This window comes from Pomacea canaliculata, linkage group LG5 (assembly GCF_003073045.1).
Source record: "Pomacea canaliculata isolate SZHN2017 linkage group LG5, ASM307304v1, whole genome shotgun sequence".
NCBI lineage: Eukaryota > Metazoa > Mollusca > Gastropoda > Architaenioglossa > Ampullariidae > Pomacea > Pomacea canaliculata.
The window spans coordinates 30,924,582-30,950,763 of NC_037594.1; the positions used below are offsets into that span (position 1 = coordinate 30,924,582).

At 37.4% G+C, this 26,182-nt stretch overlaps 2 protein-coding genes across 7 annotated transcripts in view; both read right to left on the minus strand.

Moving 5' to 3' along the window:
• Nucleotides 1-4,760, minus strand: part of LOC112563605 (guanine nucleotide-binding protein G(o) subunit alpha-like) — a 49,485-nt gene extending 44,725 nt beyond the window's left edge. Inside the window, exon 1 of the mRNA XM_025237728.1 lies at nucleotides 3,876-4,760. Within this exon, the coding sequence (XP_025093513.1) occupies nucleotides 3,876-3,884 (9 nt within the window). The 5' untranslated portion in view covers nucleotides 3,885-4,760. The remainder of the gene's footprint in view (nucleotides 1-3,875) is intronic.
• Nucleotides 4,761-5,868: 1,108 nt separating this feature from the next.
• Nucleotides 5,869-26,182, minus strand: part of LOC112564411 (uncharacterized protein ZK1073.1-like) — a 29,748-nt gene continuing 9,434 nt past the window's right edge. For 4 of the 6 annotated variants that reach the window (XM_025239199.1, XM_025239198.1, XM_025239200.1 and 1 more), the window contains 12 exons: nucleotides 23,527-23,584; nucleotides 22,261-22,378; nucleotides 21,985-22,047; nucleotides 21,615-21,675; nucleotides 20,127-20,213; nucleotides 19,433-19,510; nucleotides 17,849-17,920; nucleotides 13,069-13,184; nucleotides 11,772-11,807; nucleotides 11,005-11,149; nucleotides 10,705-10,756; nucleotides 5,869-10,207 (listed from right to left, as the gene is read on the minus strand). In XM_025239199.1, the coding sequence (XP_025094984.1) occupies nucleotides 10,026-10,207; nucleotides 10,705-10,756; nucleotides 11,005-11,149; nucleotides 11,772-11,807; nucleotides 13,069-13,184; nucleotides 17,849-17,920; nucleotides 19,433-19,510; nucleotides 20,127-20,213; nucleotides 21,615-21,675; nucleotides 21,985-22,047; nucleotides 22,261-22,378; nucleotides 23,527-23,584 (1,068 nt within the window). In that variant the 3' untranslated portion in view covers nucleotides 5,869-10,025. Of the gene's footprint in view, nucleotides 10,208-10,704; nucleotides 10,757-11,004; nucleotides 11,150-11,771; nucleotides 11,808-13,068; nucleotides 13,185-16,689; nucleotides 16,702-17,848; nucleotides 17,921-19,432; nucleotides 19,511-20,126; nucleotides 20,214-21,614; nucleotides 21,676-21,984; nucleotides 22,048-22,260; nucleotides 22,379-23,526; nucleotides 23,585-26,182 lie in introns of all 6 variants that reach the window. The other 2 variants (XM_025239202.1, XM_025239203.1) reach the window with 2 other exon arrangements.

The following is a 26,182-nucleotide window of genomic DNA, read 5'->3' on the forward strand; positions in this document are numbered from 1 at the left end:
TGAAACTCCTTGATTTGGAGAAGAGAGAAAAACGAATGCAGGCCAAAACATCTGTCCATTAGTAATGCAAAACAGGAAGAAGACAAATTAATCTTCGGGATTCTTCTATTTTTGGTATGGTCCAAACAGACAGTCAGACACAGTTACACTGTAAACAGCTCAAATATCAGGCTGAAGACAAGGCTGGAGGGAGGACCGGTGATGATGTGGATGAATGTCTGGACAGCGTGGAGACAGGGATGTGACCGATGACTTGCTGGTGCAGAACATCTGAGGCAGTCGACTGTTCCTGGCATCACACCATCCTTCTGTATGAACACGTGTAGGCACAAGATCTCTTCGAAGATGTTGTCAGCAACGTGTACGAACTGTGTCAGTGGTCGACAGTCCATGCGCGTGCTCGGACTTCGGGGCACGAAACACACAGGTCAAAGGTCACAGCCCGCAGACGCAAATCGATTGGCTGGTATTTTCCACATGACATTGTTTTCTTTTAGTGCTAAAGCTTTTTCTGTTGCCTTGAAGATTTCACAAGAAAGTTTATTCTTCGAGCAACATTCAGCAACCTTCCTGGCTTTATTTTTACGTAGGTCTGGTAAACTTTCTTTACTGTGATTATCTTTCTCCTCAGCAGCTAATCGTGCCTCGCCAAAAGAAAGGAAACGGTAAAAATGCTGAAACACGCGACTGAGAGCCTAATCACCAACACAAACAAAGTGATGCTGAAAATAATCCAGAATCGCATCAACACCACCGCTGAGGCTTGCTTCATATTAGCCAGAAGTACAGGTGAAAACCTTTTGAACTGTTGCATTCTGGTTTAAAACATCTACACCACCAGGGATGAGCTCACCATCGCTCAATGGCGAGCTTTGTCAGACGGTGCGTCTATCCAGTTGTTTGCCCTGACGACCAGTTGCACCATACGTGCATAACTGTTCATCAATGAATGAATGAAGCAGTCGTCCCTCATTCCATCTGTTTCTACGTGTCCACTCCTGCCTGGCATTGTCAGTACTCTTGGACACGCGCAGACCTATGATACTTAGGAAGCGAGGACGAAAGACAAAAGAGAAAAGGGATGAGCGAATGGAATAAGACTTTGGATGGCACCGGCAGGTTAGGGTTGGGGGGCAATGCCAGAATGCTGGCTGGCGCGGAGCGAGTGGTTCACGGCGAAAGCTAAAGGTCAGGCCAAGCAAGCTTTCACAGCAGACGACCTGGCTGTCAAGGCGAACACTCGACAGACATGAAAGTAAATGTCAAAAAGAAAGTCAAACATGATTGTTGTCTCAGCAATGAGCCCCCAGTATGAGCGACAGAGTGCCGAAGACACTGTTCAAAGACCAGTCGCAAAATCTGTCGACGATCGGTTTTCGTGACACAAGCACAAACTGCATCTCGATCAAGAGAGAGAGAGATATATACATAGAGAGAGAGAGAGTGTATGTGTGTTTGCATGGATCGCTGATAAACTGACAAGACATGAACACTGATAAGCGCCCGTTGATGTGATGCAGGCAAACAAAAGAGAGATGCGACAGCGCAGGCAATGAGCGCCAATCACGCGACTAGTTATTGCCCAGGTGAGAGACTACACCTGTCCCGCAATGCATTGCGAGCAGAGGACACGGAGGGATGCGTGATGCGAGGTTTTTACGCCGAGCCAGCCATTAGTCTGTCTTGCAAACAGGTGTCACGTGACGAGAAAGAGCCGATCGTCACAAGCTCTTACCCGTAGCGCCACCAGGAAGCCAAACACGTGTCAAGGGTGAGCGCTGATCACTTGCGACAAAGAGCTGTTTGATGACACCATCAGTGAGTTACTTCACCTCTACATTTATAACAACAAATATTTATTTTGCAGCAAAAGCTAAGCAGTTCGAACCTTTTGCGCATTTCCGGCTGTTTAAGAGGCGCTTTCGCCATATATATATATATTTTTTGCGGGGGAGGATATATTTGTTTGTTTGTTATTACTGTTACCTCTCATCGTACTTGTTGTGTATAGGACGGATCTAACGTGTCACAAAATTCACTGTCGGTATGTGTGTCTAACTGACCCCCAGAGTTCAGTCGTCCTTAAGGTCATGAGAGATGTCATACAGTCAGTGGCGTGAGACCAGAATGAAGGTATGCACAGAACTGTCTTTTATCACAGAAACATTCCTCAGAAATGTCCTGACAGCACACAGGGACAACATAAAACATTGGAGAAGCAAGCAAGCTACACGGACAGGCCTGAGTTCGCCATTGTAAGCTCATGACCATTCTCCTGAGTCTTGCATGAACGAGGGATGAATAACCGAAATCTCATCAGATCGCAGGAGAAGAGAACAACATTCCCATAGTCTCAGGCGAAATGACCCTGGAGAAACAATTTCTGGCATTGGGTGGGGATGCAGTGAACACAGCCTGCAGACAGTTTATTTGTTGCCGTGATTGCCGTTAATGAGTAAAACGCCGTTTACTGAATTCTGTGCCAGACCTCACATGGTGAGCATCTAGTGAGTTTGTACTTACTGTCACTCTAAGTTATTTTCGTGTTACTGGCAGAGATACCCAACATTGCCCCATGTCTGTGACTTCCAGCTTGTTTCTGTGTGGATTTTTAGGACCTTTCTGGCTCTTGTTTGCTTTTATTGCCAGCTGTGGGTCTAGCTCTTCATTGGTGCCAACCTCAGTTCAGTAACTCACTTGTGTGGCTTTGGTCTAGCGATGGTGAACCTCATGTCACTTTGTGATCCCCTGTTTGTCTCTCAAATGGTTTCGATGTCAATCACGACGAAATCTTTGTTGTATTTATTGTCGTTTGAAGCCATTGGCAGCAGATGGTGTAAAGGGCAACATTCACACAATCCAGTGCGTATGCCCCGGAGCAAAATGCATCAACAAAACATAATCTACGATCTTCCCAGAGACAAAAAGAAAAGTGTAAAATTCGGTTTAACTGGACCCCGGATTTACATAGTTCTGAACTAACCCTCCTCCTCCCCGCACAGACACATCTCCTCATTCGACACTTATGAGGTCTCATTTGTTGTTATTTTATGGGATGTATGACGTCCAGCACTCGTTGGTGAGTTGATCGAGCTACAGATGTCACATGTTTCCACATTTCTCTTTATGTTTATGGCCACGATTGATAACCAGTCCTTGCAATAAAATGATCAAATGACGAGAATAGCAGTTGTTCCTGAAGCTAGTGAGTGCATCACAGCAGGATACGGCGGATGAAAAATACAGATGCTGATGTCATGTGATTTCATCTACAGCTCCTCCCACTGTGACAATATTGCCACAACAATGACAGACATGTCTCATTACTGCGCCGCCTTCTAATTAGCAACACGCGCACGCGAGGAGTCAATCTCGTTTTTTGGAAAAGATGCTGGAAAGTGTTTTTTGCCTTATAGCTCAGTTCAAAGATATTGCCTTATAGTTTCACCCACTGTGGTGATAGTGCCTTATAATCTGGAGGGTGGGTGATGTTTTCTGGAGATTCATTTCTTTTATCTTCAGGGTCAGACTGTGGGTAGCAAGAGACGATTACAGTGGTACCTGTCTTGTGTTTATACCGCGATGCCAGTTCCTGGCAACCTTTGAAGTTGGGTCAGTTTTGACTCTCTCAGCAATCCAACTAACCAGTCAGCCAGTCAGCAAAACAGACAATATATAATCATACACTCGCGCCAATCGGTGTGTAACGGCAGGTAACAAGAGATATTCAGAAGTACACTGTTCACAGACATGCACAGAGCAAATTTTTTGACTTTTTCTTTTATGGAGATGGGGCAGGGGTGAGATGTAGACTGTGTGTACGAGTGAAAGCGTGTACTTGTGAGTTTGTGATAAAAGTGTCTCACGTGCATCACCTTTGACATATCAGCAGCAACAAGGGGAGACAAATGCTCTGTGCGCCTACGACTCAGCTACGGGCTCGGTCAGGGGCCGCGAGTTGTCTCCACTTGGCCGCTGTGGTGTTTCCTCCCTGTTACAGCAGCTGGTGGTCCTCCTCACTGACATGGGGATGCTGCCAGGTGTTGTCACTGGCCTCACGCTGTCAGGTGTTGTCTCACACGTCACATCAGGTAACAATGTCAGGCGATGTCCGGACCTCACAATAACAACAGTCGGTGTGGCGCTCACAACAGGTCACAACCTTCACATCCTTTGTTATTAAGTCACATTTGAGTCAGTTGCTTACAAGTATTGCGTCACTCCCGCACGAGGCCAGTCATATGTTGCACCACATTGCAACTGAAATGACAACCTACTGCCACAGAATTTGTTCTAAAGCCATGTTGGGTCTAAGTCTTGCCGTCTACCTCCTTAATTTAAACAAGAAAATGACACCAACGTGTGGCCACATCTGTGAGTTAGTTGAGACTCAGGGACTTCCACAGTTTATCAGGCTACTGAAGTGTGAGAAGGGCGATCTCGAGGTCCGTGAGTGACCGCATCATCACAACTCTCTCAGCCGGAGTTTGTCAGCCACGACACACTTCATTTCCTCCCGTGCACAAGATACAGAAGTCGGGGCGGTGTGACGGACGAGTTATCCAGAGTAAGAGCTCCACAAACAGGTAGCATATGTCGCCCATCGGCTACTTCCCGGCCCGGACTACCACCGCCCAGCTGGCTGCACGCTTGCCAGGCGTCAAAGGACGCGGCAGAGGCGCGGCATGCAGCTCCACATGCCGTCGTGTGGCGCCGCCGACGCTCGGCGCTTCTTTGGCCGCCGCTCCTCCAACTGCTTGCGCCAGGCGATCGATTGCGGACACAGGGACTGAGGAGGAGAGTCCCCCCTCACACACACACCCCTACACACACGCTTCGCCGCCTGGCCATCCGTAACTCTCCCCACCCACTCCTATCCCACCCTCCCACGCCACAGCCTCCCCCCGCTTGCATCAGATTCCTGTCTGGGCCAACCTCGGCAAATCGTGCGCTCCACGTCCTCTCGCCACCCTTCCGCCTCTAAAATCCTTCTAGCCTTGTCCACACTGCTCACCGGTACCCTGTGCGTTCCTGTACCTTGTTTTCCACCCAAGTGGACGGAGATGCAGCAACAAATATGTACCTCCTGGAGGTCTACAACACGTCCACATGACTACCAGGTGCCAGCTATGATTATTTCAACATGTCAAATACTTTATTGTAGCATTAGAAGTTTAAAGTTTTGTGCACCTTGCAAAGGACAGAATTCCCTATCACACTTAACCCAATGATACAGTTTTTAATCCTCCTTTAGATCAGCTGTATGCTCCAGGTCTTTCACTGGTGCGGCCAAACATCCATGTAGTCATACCATGGACGCAGATATGGCCATACAGTGTGGCAAGTCCTCATCCACATCCATGTGCTTGTACAAGTGGAGACTCCACATCCACAGTAGTCCCAACACAAGGCAGGCTTTAGACTACATCATGTAACCATGCACAGTGCTCAGTTCACCAGATGCAGGAGATATCCGCTTTCTGATCACAATCTTCAGTCTGCACCATCTGGACATTATAAACTCTCTTTGGGGAAGACTGGCTTAAAACAAATAAACATGTTTTCCTCTGTCCTTATTACCTCAGATTGGAGAAGCCTATAAAATTATTCCAAACAAACCCTGAAGATCTGTTCTGAAATTAGATAAGTATGTCTATGCATCTGTTGATGCTCTCTGTCACAAGTACATAAAGAGAGAGAAACTGTCCGAGTGTCCATGTGTGAATGGTAAGCTGGGGCTTCCCTGTTGGGAAGCTTCTCAAACAACGGTCAAAATAATATCCTGAAAAAGTGTGATGGCAATGAAATTATGTTTAATCAGATTTATTCAAGCTTCTTCAATCAGTTCCTCAAATAATAATGACACAGCATAGCTCTAAATTTTTATTTTGGATAACTTCCTTTAAAGGAAAACTATAGTGGGATTTTATCCAGATTAAATATCTTAAAGATTTCTGAATACAAATGGGTAAATGCATCATGGCTACAGAAAGCTTTTCGCATAAAACATGTACATTAGGGCATGATTTCTGCGTGGTGGAAACAAGATGTATATACATGTACACCAATAAACCAAAATTAAGTGTTGTTAGTATGCAAAGCACTTTTCCACAGATCACCACTGTGCAATTCAAAGAACTGCCTCTGGCCTTTCCAAAGATACAGTTTGTGAGTTCAATTAATACACAGATGCAATGATTATCATATACAGCCATTCTCAGATCCTTTTTAATAACAGACTATTGCCTCAGATGCTTGCTTCAGTGTTTCTGATTTTGTCAGAGCTCTTCAGTATTATATTTTAGACTAAACACCCCTAACTCTGTTGAAGTGTTAACATGGAAACTAAAGAACAAGTGATCATGCCTGCCTGAAACCAGCCAAAGTAGACTGCATGTCTTTTTAAATGAAAATGGTAAATAACAGAATATGAAGGATGACATTTAAAATAAATGCTGACACCACAACATTTCAACAAACATGTTATTGAGTCTGACAACCTAAACCTGTAAAACATTCATACAATACCAAAATAAACACATACGAAACAAACTTGATGTTACTGACAGAAAGTGCATGGGCAGGTTTGAAGCTGCTTCAGATAAGCCCGCTCATGGTACAGAAATACTGAAGAAAGCACCTAAAGTTACACTTGTAGGCACATACTTGTACTTTCCCAGATCTAACAAACTGCATCTAGACAATCAGCATGAATACTGTTCTTGAATAATAAACATAAAATAAATATCGTACAACAATATGCAAACAGCATGTAAAATGCTTGTTAAACTGTTGCTTTGTCTTCAACAGACACAAAGAATCCTCACAAAATGTAAAGTTTGTATTGCAACTTGAAAGCAGTTTGACAACAGAAATTTTTCTCTTTTATGACTAAAATCAATCAGGAATAAATAAAATTTACTGTTTTTAAAAATGACTATGGCATCTTTTGTCTAAGTAGCCCCCAACTTTGCCTTAAAAATAATGAAAATGACAAGATACCACCAGAATACAGCTACTTATTGAAATGTCATTAAAAATAAATAAAGGCCAGGTCCTAATCCTGACCATCTTTAATACTGTATTCTCAAACGGCATGATACAGCAAATTCCACATCAACTATCAGCATAAGTAAGCTGCTTTCTGTCAGACTGGATAACAGAGTCTTACTGCATGAACTATTCACAGATGGTATGTTATGTAGCATGCCTTCATTACAGTTGTGGCTCTCAGAATTGCAGACAAGAAGCGTGTTATTCTCTTGTGAGAATCAGAGAGCAACACCGAAGCCAGTGGAATGCAGTATTTAAATCAGGTTTCTAGAAAGAAATATGTTTAAAAAAAATGAAGTGAGGGTTTCTAAAATATTCATAAAATTTGTTTCCAACTTGAGCAATTAACCTTGTCACTGTTGTCATCAGTAAATGTAAGAGACACAGAAAGCACTTTTCTTCTATGTTTCTGGATCGTTTAAATGTTGATCATATGATCATGTGTGTATAAAAGCTATCCTTCTACTCTGCCAAAGGCAAAACCCAATGAAAGCTAGCTGATCGCTGAACTAGGCAGCTATGCATATGCATGTAAAAAGAGCCATTCAGTCTGTGTTCATACTCCAACTGCAGTGTCTCAGGACTCCAGGTAGTAGAAAGCAGACTTTGCCTCCTCCAACATGAACAGCTGCATGCAAACAGGTCTAGCAATAATCAGGTAAATGAGACATTATCAATACTGCAAATGAGCTCTGCAAACAGTTTTATGACAACAGTAATTGTTTCCTTGCCTTGTGGTCACGTCAAGTTCACATTGACCTGTTATTACCTCCCCTACTCCATCAGGCAAACTTAGTTGCTGGATTAGCAGCAGGCTTTCCCGGAGTTTTATTGTGCTGCAAAACAGTGGAAATTTCTTCCCATAAATATCCGCCATCCACCCATGTGGCAATTGCTGATAAATAAGATCTTTTGGGGGAAAAAAACCTGAATCAATGAGCAAGGGCAACTGTTTGAAACAGTATACTTTCAGCATCACCAGCATGACTTTCTAGTTACGTTAAAACTGTGTGAATGCCAGCAAATGTTATCAAGAGGTTTTAGTTTTCCATTCTACTGGTGCATCTAACATGTACTCCTGAAAACACTGCATAGAAATAATGACACTGAATATACAGGAAAGAGAATCACACCATATTCTTTAGCTGGTAATTTTGCCATGTCACTGCTTCTAGTAGGGAGCAAAGTGTTTCCCCAAAACAACTTTTCTTAACAGTTCAAGAAGATAATGTCAAACCACATATTACTGAATGGAGAAGCTGTAATGAACTCAATACTCTTTTTGTTTTTAGGGGAACTATAAAAATGAAAAATACACTTCTGACTTCAAGAAAAGAACAATGACCAGAATACTCCTGTACATGCCTATGAACAGGACCAAATAATTCTCTGATTTTGCTAATGCAATCTTCTAAAAACTTCATCTGTGGTTACACCAAGGAGTGCATATTAAGCTGCCTGTCAGAAAAAAAGCAGGTTTTCTAATTCTGTATGCCTGAAGAAAGACATACAGATATGTTTATGACTATTCAACATAGCAAAAATACATGGTCAAATAATCAACAGCATTAGAAAACATGAAATAAAAGCCATATAACTGCTGCATGGACTCACTGTCACTGCAGACACCAACAATTACTTCATTGCTACCTAGGAAAACTTCAGGTTAAGCACAACATCTGAGAGGCGTTGAGAACATCTCAGCAAAATCAGCTACATTGCAGCTGAAGGAAAGAAATAATCATAATGAATTAACAATAATCCACAAGCTTACAGTGGATGATGGTGCATAGAATGTTTTTCTTGTTCACTCATTCAGGTCTGCATTTGTTACTTTGTATACCATTGCTTATTCCACAGTGCATATTATTTTCGTTCTTGTTCTTACTGTACACATAACATAATGTGTGGTCCAAACAATACTCAAGACAAATAGTAAGTTCAGTTTCCACAATGGTAAACACTCTAAAGATGTGACATCAAGAATGCTGCATTAACCCAATAATTGTGTCTGCACCACAAAATGGACCTTTTCTATATGTAAATATTAAGCCTTCAGGTTTCCACGAACTTGACTCAAGAACAAAATTCATCCTACACAAAAGACATAAATGTACACAGCATTTGGACCGACATGCCTTGATGAGGAATGGTAACTAAACACTTCACATTTTACTGCTTAGGGCTCAGTTGATATTTACCCTAACAAATGCCACCGTATTCCAAGGAATACTGTTTATGGTTGCATCAATAAAATTCACATTAAACTGTTATAATGTTATGAATGTGTCATTAATTACATATTTACATAACATAATTCCATTCACACGTCATAATATTCCTTACGGTAATGTTAAGAAATTAGTAATACTTGCAATGTCCAGCTTTAACATTTTTTTTTATTAAAACAGGCATGAGTTCTTTATATTTTTTTTCCTTCCACAACAATGTTTTAGAAATCTCTAATACAGACAATGGCATTAAATTTGTTGTACCACATTCTAAAACTTCAACAATATAGGTAGGTATAGGAAGACTCAGAAAATGAGTCACCTTGACCTATTGATGTTTTTTGAACACTCACTATCCAAGACCAATGGCACTTATTAATGTTTACCCGACCTAAAAAAAAAAAGCAAAACCCAGAGCCTACTAACAAACTTTTACATTAAAGTTGGTTCATTAAAGACCAACACTACTGTGAAGAAATGCTTCCGGATGTATGGTACAGTGAATACCAAACACAACCCATAAAGAATAAAGAATCTTGACAATGACAATCTGTCAATTTAAGCACTGAAGGAGAGGTTCTTTGTGCAATATAATGCCTAAAGTGTTTTTACAGAGGAAGTGCATGAGAAATCTTTAGAACAATTTTTCTACACAAGGTACTGGTGACTGTGGACAAGTCAAAAATGGGCAGTTGGCAGAACTTGCAGAATGTTCACAAGTATGAAGGAGGAACTGCAGACTTAGCTTTTTGTAGGACTGGAGGACAGTGTTGATCCTCCATGCTTTGGAGGTGACATAGAGTAGATACCACGAGGCATATCAGCCTCTTCCATAGACATGCTGCGGGTGCGGCCTGGCATCACACCAGGACTGCCTTCAATTGATGCTGACCGCTGAACTCGTGGCATAGGCACTCCTCCAACTGCAATAATGTGTACTCCACAAGCTATTGGATACATTCCTCATGATTTTACCAAAGCCAAATAGAAACTATAAAAAAAATTAGAGAATCATTTGACATCTCTTATATTATGTTCATTCTGCATCAGTTTTCAGCATTCCAATGACAATGCTCTTTGCAAATTAACAATAATGTCTGTTTGTAGTGACATGTTTTTCAACTGCTTTTGAGTTACAATGATTGGTAATACGTAATAGCTTGTCAAATTGCTGAAAACTTTGGACTTTAGTGACTGTGAGCCCTGTCCTATATTGTCACATTTGTACATTTTCTTCTGACAATATCTTCTCATACATATAATATATATTGCATTGGACTTTTCTGCTAACTTTGATATCTTCATCTAAATATTAAGAATCATGTAGTGGTGTTATAAAGATTTCACAAAAAGTAATCTAAAGAAATACACCTGAAAACTATAGCTACAACAAGATCCATAATCTATATTGTTCACTCACCAAATCCAAGTCCTTGAAGAAAATACAAGAAGCTCTCAGCAAACCTCTCAGGCTGAAATATAAGCACCATTCTCATCAGTCAGCACATTACAAAGAACTTCATGCTAAGTAAAATTCAGAGGCAAAAGCTACTTTCATCACATTAATACAGGTAGAAGAATGAAGGCCAACATGTCACATTTCTACCTTGTAAATGATGAAAAATGCAATCCCCAAGAAAAAAAAAATTGGTCTAAAAAAATTAGTTAATGCATAGAAATGCAAACAAAATACAGCAATGCATCTTAGTTGTTTACTCACCTTTTCCTCAATGACATTGGCAACACCATCCACCTCAAGGAAATCTACTTTCTTTTTGTCCAATACTGCTCGCACTCGGCTAAACAAACTATGAACTTCATCATTGCAGGATGCTTTGCTGCCTGTCACCATCAAGATTGGGCACCTACAGAATTAAAGTGGAATATACTGATCAAATAGAATCCCTCTCTAATTAACTTATCTGTAACACAAAATGTTTGTGTCTAAAAGAAAAAGTAAATACTTAAACACACAAAGTCTTACTGATGATTGGTTACTGGTTACTGTTCTACAATAATGCAGTTTAACAACTGAAAGTGAGAACTGTTAATGCAAGACTTGTTTAAAGATCAATAACAGATCTCAAGAAACTTGGAATTTATTGATTTGAATTTATACAAGATTGGAATTTATCATTGCAAATTTTGACATATTTTCTGATGGCTGCATTAATTTGTCATTCTTTGGAGACCTGATCTTAATATAGGAAGTCAGACATAAACCTAGCATAATTTACTGCTAATGTGGCATTTATTTTTTCATTTGCTGGTGAACATTTTAGTTGGTCTATGTTAAAGTTCGTTTGAGAATTTGCTGCTTACAAAAGTGTTGTTTCTTGTTGTCACTGATGTCTCAACTGATTTGTTAAATATTCGTGTGAAATAGGCTACATAATGTGGAGAGAAATTTTTTTTTTTTAAATCTTCAGAGTGAAGCTTAAGATGCAGATCAAGAGCATCCTGCATGTTCTATTTGCTTCTACTCACTTTATCTTTCCGATGTTGTCAGCAATATTGCTTCGCCTTGAACAAAGACAAAAATATACTGGTAAGTGACTGTAGATTACAAATAAAAACACAGAACCATCCTGGTTAAAATGCATTAAAAATAACAGTAGCAAGTAGAATTCTATGACACCACTGATGATATTACAACAAATTTCTAGCAGTTGTGCTGAACTTTATGACAAGCTTGATCAGTTTGGCATGCATGGGGCAACTCACGAGAAAAAGGAGTGAAAATGCTACAAAGGTACAACTTTCTTTGAAATATAATGTCTTAGGGTACACCCTTTTACTTAGCACATTGTACATCTTTAAGTAAACCATTTATCTGGAAAGCAGGAATGGCTAAGAGACACACCATGCCCGTTCACTGCCTGCCTAAGGTTTCTAAACAATCCAACATTAATGTGACTATTATTTTATCAAGAATCAACTGTATTAAGAATGTTCATAACAAGAAAAATAACACTGCTATTTGAACCTAATAAGAAAAAAATTAACTTAAACACTATTCATAACGCTAAATTTAAAGTCATGCCATAGAAGTTAAACTATATATTTATATAAAGCCATCTAGAGTGATCCTTTCTGGTCTAAGCCTGCTTCAATATCAAGTTTTGTTAATTAGGAAAACGAGTGCCTCTAACCAAGGTTCATAGGTCATAAACTAGATTCAGAGGGGAAAAGTGTTCCCACAAAATGCTATAGGAACCTATCATCTGCTAGTCAATCCTTGCAGCCAACTGGCCTTCTTGAGTCAAAGAAAGCATATTAAATAGGAGTTAGCAGTACTGGTGTCTGTGGTGGTAGTTTAGACAAGTGAAAAATGGTGACAGCATAGTTACTTAGCATGCAACAAAATAAAATGTTAAAATGTGTCAAACTGGACATGTAGATTAATCCAGTAATAATAAGATATAACAGAAATTAATACAGTAGCAGTAAAAACATAATACAATGCCCAAAATATGCACAAAGAAAGTCCCATGCAGTACAGTACAAATTTATACGTGACATCATTCATGCATTTGGCAGCAACCATGTTCAATGGATCTGCTAAAGGATTGGGAAAATTAATAAGCAGAACCTAGATTACTGATTTCCACAAACCAGTTTGTAGCTAACTGGCTTTTAACCAAGAACCAGGAAGGACTACTCAGTTAAGACATTGCTTAAAACAGTCAACCTATGACTTCATTACAGGCTACATTTTATTTTCATGTAAAAAAGTAACACTAGATATTTCTAACATTAATGAGAGGGGGAAAAAAAGACATACTTCATAAAAGCCTGAACAAATTTCTTGAGATTGCGTGGGTTGATTTTAGATCGCAATGATTCCTGGAAATTTTCAATGACCTTCTGCAGCTGATCCTTGCTCTCAGCCTTCTCGAACTGAGAAAGACAACGATGATCTTGTTAACAGATGCACACCGATAAATGTAATGACTGATTTTTACTGATTTGATTTTTAAAAGTTACAATCAGTAACTCTGCACAGTGATCATCATGCATGTTAACCAAAAATATGTCAAAATAATTTACTCAATATTCTGCTGTTTTTTCAAATCAACACAGCATAGACATGTCAGCTAATAATATAAACATCAGTAGTAGTATTTCAGCCAAATTAATTTCTTTCATGTGGAGCCTTCATCCTTAGAAATAGAATTAAAAGATTTTTCTATCAACAGCCTTAATATCTAATGGAACAAATCAAGTTAAAGACATGTCATTGAATTAAAGATGTACTGATGAGCAACACATTCAGCAGCTTTTCATGGAAAGCATCATGTACAAAGATTCATTACTGATACATGTATGCCTAAAGAATTCCGTTTTCCCAAAAGAAACCTCTTGAAAGCAAGCAAGTGCTCCCTGACTAGATATTACACACCAACAGCTGTGACTGAACAAAGAATTAAAAAAAACATGCAACATAAATCCTTTTTAAATGCCCTTGGTTGATTCTGTTAAACAGTGTAAATATCATTTTCAAATAAACTATCGAAAATCTTCTTGGATCATTCCCCAATCAAAATTAAAAAACTGATACAACTGCCTAAAGTTCTAACACTTTCACTGCATAATTTAACCACAGAAAAGGAAGAGCAGGCATATTAAATAATAGAATTTCTGAATTGTAGCAAACTAGGTGAGGACATGCATGTAGCTGAAAGTTGTCACCATATGATGAACATAGTTCTAAAGTAATAAAAATTGTATAAAGAAATTGTATAGACTAAAAAATTTATTTTTATCTTTTAAGCAGTATATGTAGATTTTTAAAAAGTAATGGCATATAAATATGACATGATAATGTACAGGCAGCAACTAAACTGCACTCTTGCACACACAGCCCAGACAGGTGGTGATAGGGCTATAGACCACACAGTCATGGGTGTTCTTGTAAGTCTTTATAATTCATCACTGAGATGTTTATAAAACCTAGCATTTGATATATCTTAAGGTCAAATAAAGTCAAAACATGTTATTTCATGTTCTGAGCATGTGCTGTTTAGTTCTTGCTGTTTCTTTCAAATGATCTGTTAGACTCTCATAAAAACAAAAAAAACCCCCAAAAGCTATGGGAATTGTATCATCATTGCTGTTGCTTTTGTTATGGGAGGTTCAAATGCTTGCCTCTCTTGAGTACTGGTTGAATACATTATAAGGAAAAAGCTTTGCACATACTGTTAAACTGGTTAATAAATTAATTTAAAAGCATAAGGAAGTCAGACTGTGACATGTAGCAAAATACTACTTTCTCTCACTCTCTCACACACAAAATAAATATGATGTCATGATAAGGTGGAATCTGTTAAGACTAACAAAATTTAATTCCGATTGTACCAAACATTGGATACCAAATATGCTAAACAGCTGACACAATTGTCATCATGGGCCATTCTAATCTATCTCTAGCATGATAGTTTTAAAAATGAGGGTAACAAAATTATTTACCAACAAACTGATAATCAAATCCCCCACTTTCCCCGAAAAAAAAATCTTTTTCAAATCTTTATGGTTGGGAACTTGAAAAAAGTATGACTGCACTTCTGATAAACTACTTAGAGAAGGAAAAGATCTATAACAGCAAAGCCTTTTTTAAGACCTTCCCTATTATGACTCCCTCTTAGTCACAACCCAACAATTTTCATGGGCGTACTTTGCTATAAAAAAGTCACCTCTATTACCACTGCCTCTCCAACCTGAATCACAAACAACAGTTTCTGCTATATTTAAACTTTTTTTTTGTAGGAGATGCATGTTGAAAAATTATTAAGTACATTTTAGACTGCTTCTGGCCAACCATTTACCCTATATTATGATTTTCTGCAGAAATCACATAACATCAATTTAAGTACATTTTGAAAGAGATTGCTTGTTAGTTTAATTACCAGTCATTTCGACCCAAAGCATATCATTCCAATTATATATACTGGAGAGTAAGTTCTCTTATAAACTGCCAGTCAGTTGCAACAATGACAGAATAAGCATGACCAAATGAAAGTAAAAATGTCCAAGAAAAGCCTTTTGATATGGTTTTTAACGAGCTTTATTTCAACACTTAACTAAATGAACTTGAGTTTAAGAGTCTGAAGACAGCTCCTGGAATGAAACCAGACTCTTTAATCTCCCTACTATGACTTGATAGTTACACTTGATTTTGAAGGATTTAGCAAGTTTTAATAGGGAGGTTTAATTCTATTTACCATCAGTAAGTTTTAATTGCGAGGTTTGACTATTAGTCAATCATTCCTTTGTATCAGTCATTTGCCCAAACTTGTAAAAATTCTTTCATAATCTAGGAGATTTTACTTTAGGCCTGCAATATTTTCTGGCTGTTAAAAAATATATATACCTGGAAACTGTTTATAGTCATCATCTTCAGCCTTCATATATTGTTTTTCAGCACCAGAATAATCACCTGAGTTAGTCAACTTCCATGACACTTTTTGCTCCAGAAATAGAGCAAGGATGAGCTTAAGATTGTGGCTAAATGAGAAAAGCAAACTGTCACCAACATCTAAGAAAAAAAGTTTTAACATTATCAAAACAGGTTTTCTATCTAGAATGAAACGCAGTCAACAACTAAATACATAAAAACAAACTTCTTAAAATTCTTTTAGCGTTCTGTTTTCCAGAGGGCAGAATAAAAGATGTGCTCAATACCATATGAAAACTTTTGTCTGAATTAAGTGCACAAGAGAATCAGTGGTGGTGATGCTAATGAAAAAAAGATGAACATGCAGTGAGCACTGGGGACTGACGTTGGGTGTAAATATGTCTGCAGAACTGACAGGACTTCCAGACAGGCTAATTACTCCTCCCTTCCTTCACCCCAAATAAAAGTTCTGTTTAGATTGTTAGTAACATGAATACGATTCCAAAAAGCAAAATTAGAGCAGGTTTGTCAGTAATGCATCCAAATATATAGTTCAACACTCAGTTCCTATTATTACTGTTCTCGATTGGAAAACTGCTGAAGGGACTGTAGAATACCCAACTACATTTACTCTGACTACATTTACAAAGTATCTATAACATTTGCAATCAGAAGCATGGATTATTTCCAGTCTTATAGCAAGCACCAACAATTTCATTTATCATAAGCTAATCTTTGAGTTGCTGAAGGATCTTCCCCTCTGCAGTGTGCAGCATTAAACAAAAGCTTTAGGCTAAATGGCATGCAGTTAACTCTCATAAAAACTAAATAAACAAATGTTTAAAAAATATGCTAAACGTTCTGAATATATGCTGTCATACACATCTGACTACACTTGAAAACAAAGACAATGGAAGACAGCTAAGGTAAAGAAGAAATACTAACATTTTATCTCAAATAAAATGAAACAATGCTCTGGATACAAAAGCTTGCTGAGACATATTACATTACCTCAGATGTGCCCTACACAGCAATGACAACATAGAAAATACATAAAGCAATATTAGATATGTTGAGAAATTTAAATAGCGTATTTTAAACAGCTGACATTCAACCAATGCAGGAAAGATACATCATCCAACAGCCTGGATGGGTCTAAAGCCAGAGTATTTTATCATTTAAAACAAAAACTTTTAAAAAAGAGACCAAATATGTTGAACTCATTTGAGATGTCAGGCTGTGCATGTTGACTGCTGCTTGTCTTCACAATGATAAAACATCTTGATGGAATTAAAAGATATAAAAGAGTCAACTTTTTTAAAATAAATGTATCCTTCACTACAAGATACTAATCCCCAAAATCTGTACCACATCAGTTAATGAGATAAAATCCTGCCAGCGGACCAGCGACAGAAGTTCCAGCATATTTTTTATTAGAAATACCAAAGTCGATGTGTGCACATTTGCATCCTGCTTTGTAATGCTCCACGTTTTTCTAAATGAATCTTAAAAGAACAATAATAAATTGCTAACATCAACTTGGATTCACTGGGTCTGTTTACAGAAATGTTTGCCAAACAACTGTGAACAGAATGAGTGTGGAAGCTGGAAGAAGCTACAGCTGAGAGCTAATTTACATATGAGAAACTCTTACCTAACATTTTAAAGAAATGAAACATTGAGATTTTACTGGGTTATGATTCAACCCTATTCATCTCCTGACCAAAATACGGATAAAGGTTCCTTCATCTCCAAGTTTTGTAAATTCATGAATGCCTTAGTGCCTGAAGATACCTCCACTAGACAAAACACAAGGCCTATTCTACAGTACACCGACAGAGAAAAATCCCAACAGTAAAATACATGCATGCTTCTGCAAATGTTAATAACATTTTAAAAGTCAAACAATAAAGATAACTTAATATAACACCTCAATCAATGCTGGAAGGATTCTGTCTCATAAACCTGACTCCATTAGGCCTCTACCGGTAACACTACTCCTTGCCTCCCATGGACATGACTATATACTGTCACTAATAATATATGTAGCTATTTGGAAAGTTACTCAAAGCCTTTTAAACTTTAAAAAAAATCAATAACAAATACAGAATGCCAAACAAAAAGATCAATAAAATTTTAACTCAAAACACTCTAGATAAATATACACTACCAAATTTGAACTCTTATTTCTCTTGAGCTTCAAGTGTCTGGTCCGGACATGGGAACTTAGTCTTTTTTCTTGCTATCAGCGAAAGGGATAAAAACAATACTAACTTCTTTACTTGGCTGTTATCATGCATACAGTATCAACTCATAATCGCACCCCTGCATGTTCAGCATAGTTCTGATGAGAGGGGGAAGTGAGATCTGATCATATAGTAAACTATACAGGCATAACATTTAGTTATACAGTATAATATTTAGCTACACAGGTATAACATTTGGTGAGTCTGCAATGAACATTGTCAGCACATAAGAACTGTAGATATGTAAGATGAAATTTGCACACTCATTTATCTCTTTCAATAGGGATGAATTGATGTAGATGAGCCATAGATATGAATATGTTCCTATCTGTGGGTGCAAACCCTACGAGTTTGGCAAAGAAACCAAAAATCTATGTGTGGCTTCCACAAGCCAAAGACATAAACATAAGTTTTGTGTTTCCTTAATAATCAGTTGCACAATGTCTGATGGTGCCAGTCCACTTTGTTCTAAAAGTCATGTCACCCTGTACATAGGTAATCCAAAATGTTTGTTTTTGTTTCTCATCTTGAAGCTGTCCCTCCTCCTTGGTCTAATGCTACATATAGAATGTCTGCATCAGCCACTGGCTTCAAGGCAGAGAGGAGATGGGGCAGTCCGATACTAGGCAGTCGTTTCAAACTAGCTAGTGTGTGCCTTTGGGTTTGAGTATTGCTGATCTAACCATTGAGCTATTTGTCTAGACAGTAGATGTAAAGCTTACAAAATATCAATTCGTGAGAATCAGCTTTCTTTTATAAGGTAATTCTTTTGTCTGCAATCACACTATGAAGTCTTAGTTTGGTCTCAGTTTTTGTCTAACCAAATATGCCTGCCAGGTCAGAACATTAGATGAAACAAGTGGCTCTTGAACAGATATAGGTTTTTTGTCCACAGAGGCATCAAATGTTCTTTTTCAGCATTTCAGTGAAGAAGTTAAAAAAAAAAAAGCCCACACTGAGAACATTTTTTGTGTTTTCAAAATGGACAGAAACAGAATAGAAACTTTTTGATAGCAAAAAGGGACTGCCAAAGAAAAAGGATGTCCTTGCTCTCTCCTTATAGTAAGGGGATTTTTGTTACATCTATGACCTAGTGTGAAAATGCTAAATTTTGCGATTTCCATATTGTTCACCTTTGGTTAGGTTCTCTCAAAGAAAGAGTTAACATTTTTAATTACAATTTCAAGTGAAAAACCAAAAAAGATCACATGAAATAACTGTCTATTCTGTCTCACATGCACATATATATTCGAACCAGGGCATGTCATTTAAGGTGTGAATGATGGACAACATGATAGCAGTCTTCATGGTGGCAGTTTGTGGGTTTCCACAAGATTCATTAACACGTAGAAGTGTCTGGATGCTGGTGTTAGTGAGTGCTAGTGCACCTAGGCTGTAACATGTATGGGCACAGGTGCATGCATACAGCCAGTCTAATGGTTCTGAGCTTAGATTTCAATAGTTGTGGTTATGCTGAAACATCAAATTAAAGAACAGAGTTCACTCACAGATCCAAAGCGATGAAGACATAAGTATGCTTCAGCAGTGGGATTCATTCCAATCTGCTCCAGCTTCCAGTTGATCAGCTGTTGTTTTTTTTTTTTAAAAAAAAAAAAAAAAAAAAGAGAATGATCTGGTGGACCAATCACAGAAACAATAACAGCAATTTTGAGCAATGTTCTCACTCTACACCAGAATGCTAAGTGCAGTAATGCCCTGTCATTCTTTTGCTTTGTGTCATTTTTCATTTGTACCAACACTGTTCATTACTTCTGTATCTTTATCTAGCATGACAACACCTTTTCTGTCAACTGACTACTTTACCTGGCAAATGATCACAACTCTTTCTGGAAAATAAATATCAGTTTTTCTGACAATCTTCCTAGCAGAAGTTCAATGCTTCTTAAAAATGTTCCTAGCACTTAACCTCAAAAAAACATTTATGACATGCAACCCTGGTTCACTTTATCAGTAAATAATGCAATGCAATAGCATTCATTTTCTAAATGTTGCAGAATCACAAAAGGTACATGCTAGTTTATTTGGCTTCAAACACACTATTAAAACTTTGTGACAACTGCTACTTCAACAGAAAAAAAATCAACTCACACAACCCTCAAAGAAGTTAACCAATGCTAAATCTCAAGTTGAAAACATTTATGTCTAAACAAAAAAAATGGAAAGTGCTGGAAGCAATAATACCTTGTCCTTCAAAGACTCCATGAAACCAGCAGTGGTGCCTGTGCAGTGTATGAGGCAAATTCCCATGACACGATCCGGCTGTGCGATCTGTAAGAATCACCAAAATAAATAATGTGCATCTACTTTTTCTTTTAACGCTGTATATCCAATATAGCTATTCATGATTATTAATGAATGATAAACTGTAGATTCTTTGGAGGGGAGGGAAGACTGTGTACATGTGTGTAGATCATGGTTTGTCTACTTTGCTTTGATGTGTAGATATTTGTGGTTGCTCTTACTGAAAAAAGAAAGTCTACTAAATAGAGGGAGCTGCAACACTTTTGCATGCAGAGCAAATTTTATCATTATCTGAAAGGTACCAAAGATCATAAAACACAAAGGTAGTTCATAGCAGGGTTAATGCACATCAATGCACCCCACGCAGCAAATGTGATGGTCTATGTAAGGGAGATAACCTCTCTACTCAAGCACCATGCAATCAATATTTTTTAAAATCTACTTTAAAATCTATTTTTTAGAATCTATTGCCGTTTTGTGTATGGATACTACAAAAAGGGCTTATTATTAATGATTTTTCATAAAAAACTGAAATATATTATACTAAATTTTTATGGGTTTTTTTAAAGCAAAACTTCTTGTGCTTTCCCCACCTAAGTTAGGCCTGGTGAGAACAAGAGAGAACCACCATTGAAAAATCATGTATAGCTTGCAAGAGCAGCCCCAACAGATTTAATTCATCATTAACAATAATAAACACACAATAATTAACAATAATAAAATGGGTAGTCACAGTTATCAAGGCACGTACGAGTAAACACAAGCACGTACAAAAACGCATGCATGCACGGAGGAAAAAAAAAAAAGCCTCATACATTCACAATATTTTCAATTTCACACATAAAGAACAATGAAAAAGATGAAAAACTGTCAAAATAGCAAAAACTACAAATACACAACCCTCAGACCATAAGAACACCCCAAACTCTAATCATCAAAGCTTCAGGGTGTTGGAAAAAAAAATCAGAATGGAAAATAATGCATTTAAAGTGCTTTAAAAACTTTTCTGGAAAACAATATTTGGGATTTGTGAATAAATCACTCTGCAGTGCTCACAGCCATGCTGAGATTTCCTCTTCAGCAATGTCATTTTCATACCTGACAACACGGTTTCCACTTTGGTGCAAAAACTACTGGAAGTGAGCATTATGATCTACCTTTGTGTCTTACAATCTTTAGGAGTATTCTCAGAACCAGAGCAAAGGAATGCCAAAAGAGTACATAAATGAGCAAAAAAAAGAGTATGAGAGTCAAACTGAATCTGCACCAGTCCCATTTTTTCTTTTTAACTTAAAACAATGGCTCCTTTCTAATAAAATAACAAATAAACCATACATATTAAAAAAAAGTAAATCTGTAATTCAACATTAAATTCTGAGGAATTAAAAAACTGACATTAAATAACCTTGTCATTTTCCACATTCTTACCGCAAATCTTGCAATAACATTTGCTCCTGCACCTTCTCCAATACAAATCACCGATTTCACGCTGAAAAAAACCACACAAAATAAAAGTGCTTATCCATGAGCTCATGTATACTGTTCATAAAATTGTTGTCATTCTGTGAGTCCAGACCATTTGTTTCTTATTTGCTTTGTGATTTTTATTTTGTATCAAATTTTCTTCAAAAGCTACTGCTTGTCTTTTGCATTTTTTGTTCTCTTCTGCATGAAGGTTAATTTTTTGCATATATTGTATAGTTAACAAGACAAAGAAATTTGTGTTCATTCCTGTAAACAAGATAACATTATAATGTTAAGTAACTATCAGAAATCAAAGAATGAAATATTCACTCACTCTAACTGATCTAGAACACACACCAGATCTTCTCCAAGAGTCTGCATGGATGGAAATATGTAGCTGGAAAAAAAGCCAAAATATTAGTGGGTCTAGTGCAGGAGTCATTACAAAAATACATTTTATTAAAAAAAGTGAAGGAACTACAATATAAATACACAATCTTCCATGTACACAAGCACGCGCAAAAAAAATATTGTTGCATAAATACACTCTCTTAGCAAAATAGACTCTGAAACCAACAGACTGTCTTTAAATCACTGATAACATACTCACTCTGCAGGCAAATCACTAGCCTCGTCCTCCTGGCCTGGTATATCAACATGAATAAATGCTGCTCGCCTCATGATCTCTTCCATAGCATAGTGGTTTAAAAAATTGGTCCACATTGTATCTAAACAAAATTTGTAAAAGCAATATATCAAAAAAATTGAGAATGCTATCACATGGAAAAAAACACCACCATAAATAAATAGTAAACATCACATGCAGCATAATTCACTTGCTAGGAACCCATCAGTCTATGTCATTCTTATGCCTAACCCCTCCTCCTACCACTCACAAACCATACACAAGGAGACACAAACATACATGCACTTACCCTCCCATTCCCTGGGTGATGCAGTGATAAAGTGGTTGTCATCAAGACATGGCTGTTTGATGTGTGTTTATGTTTTTTCTCCAAGATGTTTACAGGGTTGGACTAGATCAAACCTTGGTGATTGAGCATAGGACATTAACAACTATCTGTACTGTATCTTCACAAGCCTGGTGTGAAATCACCCAAATAATCAAGACAAAAGCCTCCCTACGCCCCCTAAAAAAGATTTCAAATCAATGTGCTTATCAGGTTTTTTTTTAAATACTGACTGAAAAACTTTCTAGCTTATTAAGGAAACTGCAGAAACTAATAATGTACTACTACGTCTCCTTACCTCTTTGTGTGTCATGGGTAAAGGAGTACTTTATTATGTCACAAACAAGTAATCATCTAATCATAACGAGATTTATTCTAGTGTAATTTTAGAGTTTGTGTCAGGTGTTTACTTGTTTCATCTTGTGTGACACTTAAGAGTCATCACATGAAGCGCACATGAGGTACACAATGTACAAGATTATTTTTGTCTATTAGCCATTCACACTACTATGAATGCTAAAATCTAGTTATGATCATATGCCCTAACTCACAATCCTCTCTGGGTGACAGCTGCTTTCCAATGTGCCTCCTAACCACTTTTTATCAACAATAGAAAAAGACACACTAAACAGATCTTGCAAAAAGAAAATTAACATTGTAATGATCCATCATTTATAACTTTGAGTGGGTGTTTATTCACTCTGATTGAGGTAAGGGGATGGCAAAAGCATTTTCACATATGAACCACAATAATAACTATGTATGCATCAATGTCCTTCACACATCACAATATACAAAACATGACACATTACTGCAAAAAATAAAAACCCCACAAAAAATCTAATGAATATGCATCCGAGCATGTGAATGTGCGCACACACACAAATTAATTGCAATCCACTTACGATTGCTACCAAGATCATGGACAGTGAGGATGACAAACTGGCATGACTTCAAGTCTCCCTGGAAACAAAAAACCAGTTACATATAATACTGCATATAAAGTTTTAGAATTGTAATCATGTTATTAGCAAATAGTGTCTGTAATTTGATGGGTGATGTAGGTCATAACATGCTGCCATACTATTATCATATTTTCAATTGTGTCGTGATCCTAAGCAATGTAAGTCCTAACATTCTCATACTGTTGTCATATAATTTTACTTTGCTGTACTAAGTTCCCAGACAGATTTTCTGCCGCTAATGGTGACATTTCATGAAACAAAATCTTATCAGAATGATAATGAACTCCAGCAAACACCGTTATTATGGGCATTTCATTAGCTTCATAAGAGTAATATTCAGGTATTCTTGAGAAGGGGAAAAAACTTACAAGGAGCCTTATATGTTAATCCTGTTGACCACAGCCTTCCCTTCTAAATCCTTGTGACAACATAAAACATTCCCTATTCTCTTTGTTTCAGCAGGTTATATCCTATTTAAGTCCAAGCTTTAACAATTTCAAATCTGATAAATGTTTATTATTCATTACCAAAGATCAATGGACTAAATGAAATGGTCATCTAATAATTTCAGAATGCACCTAGGCAATGTCTAAACAATAATAAATGTTGACAATAAAATTATTTAATTGTATAATTATTAGCAAGATTTTAGAAAAGCAGAAAAATGGCTTTCCTGTAATATTATAATCTACATTCTACACATCATAATTTTCTTTAATTCTCAGAACTTGGCAGATTGTCAGGGTCTTTTCTCTTTTTCATTCTGTGAAAAAAAAAAGAGTGATAAGAAAATGGAAGTGAAAAGAACTGGGTCTAGTAATAATGAAAGTATAAGGTTCTTTTGAACTTAAGGGCACATGAGTAGTGCAGGCAGCTCCATTCAAAAATGCTTTGACATTGATGAGTTGCTTAAATTGCTGCCTCTCTTTTCTTTAAGTATCTCTTGGTAACATGCAACCTCCTACAGCATTTACACTGTCCATTGGAACTGCACGAAGGGTCCCAACCCCACCTACCCAACATTCCTTAGCGTCTACCTTGTGGTGGCCATGCCTCATACACAGGGTTTTGAATGGAGTTTTTTTGGCTGCAGAAGTGATTTGCTGTTTGAAGGGAGAAATGCTACCTTGACATCTTAGAAAGCAAGGTGACTTGAAGCATTATCAAAGATGACTATGATCTTAAAAATAACTCCCTACTGTTTCCACAGAGAATATGCCAATGTGAGTTCAACTCACACTTCAAACGATCAGTGAAATATTACTTCCATTTTCCACCCTTTCTTGCTAGAATACCGATGAATGAACAGAAGATTGTTGTTCAGTCTGCCAGCACACTCAATTTAATTTTTTTCTGCACTATCATAAATGGTTTATAGTTTCGCATCTTTAATAGGTCATTTGTGCAGCACTTTGACACTACAAGCAATCTGATCTTGATTTTAATAATATTAAGGAATATTTATGACACATATCCCCCCTTGATGTGGGAGCTTATGGAATTTACAAAAAAATAAAAATACATATGCACATACAAATAAATGCATTACATCTAAAAGCCATACACTTCTGTCCAACATCAACCACGTAAAATATATGTCCCATATTCAAATGTTCATAGGAATTGAAAAAAAAAAGTCACCAACAGAGCTGGTACATAAATTGGAAAAGACCCATTTTTTAAAAACACATTCTGAAGTAGTCAGCAGTCTCTAAATTTGGAGAGAAAATGTTAAGTTATTCCAGACCAAAATAAGAAAAAGCTCGTTGTTTCTGAGTTTTCCTTTTGCAATGAGGAATCATCAAAGTCCAAGAACCAGATGAAGAGTACAGAGATCTGGAAGGAAAATAAGACAGAATATCCTTAAGATAAAAAGAACGCTCTGGTTGAGGACATGGAAACAGATCTCAGTTTATAATCTATTTGTTGGAAGATGGGAGCAAATGCAACAAGATGAGTGATGATAGATGCAACTGGAAGCACAGTTCTTCATATATTCTCTTATATTCGGAGGAGATAATCCAAAGGGCAAGCTAAAAGCAATTTTCGTTCTCAAGGTGAGAGAGAAATACAGAAGTAAAAAGCGTTTTTGTACAATCTGCCATGCTGCTTTGCTGCCATGATGACTTAACATTGACATTTTGTTTATTTATAATTAAATTTGCATTAACTTTTTGTAAGTAAACTTTTCTGCTGATGCATGATTTGGTGCAGCAGCAAAGTTTTTAATTGGAATAAAAATTTTATAATAAAATTTCCTTTTTAATATTTTGCCTTTATGAGTGATAACTATGAGACATAATCACCAGCTGCCAGATGTTGACAGATGGCCTGTGCATGGGCTGTGAGAATGCCTGAAATCTACCTAAAGTGCATCTGGAGCACAGTACTTTCTCTTTGTATCATCATGCTTGAAATAATCACAGGTGGTATTAGCTCTTTCATAGATTTCAGGAATTATTCAACTTCTGGAACATTATGCTTGTTAACACTTCTATTTCTACGGTGGCAAATTTTCTTCATACTTTTTCACTCTAAAAATGTAGTGAAAAGAAGCCTGCTCTTAAAATTTCTGTTCTTCGATTCAATTGTTTTT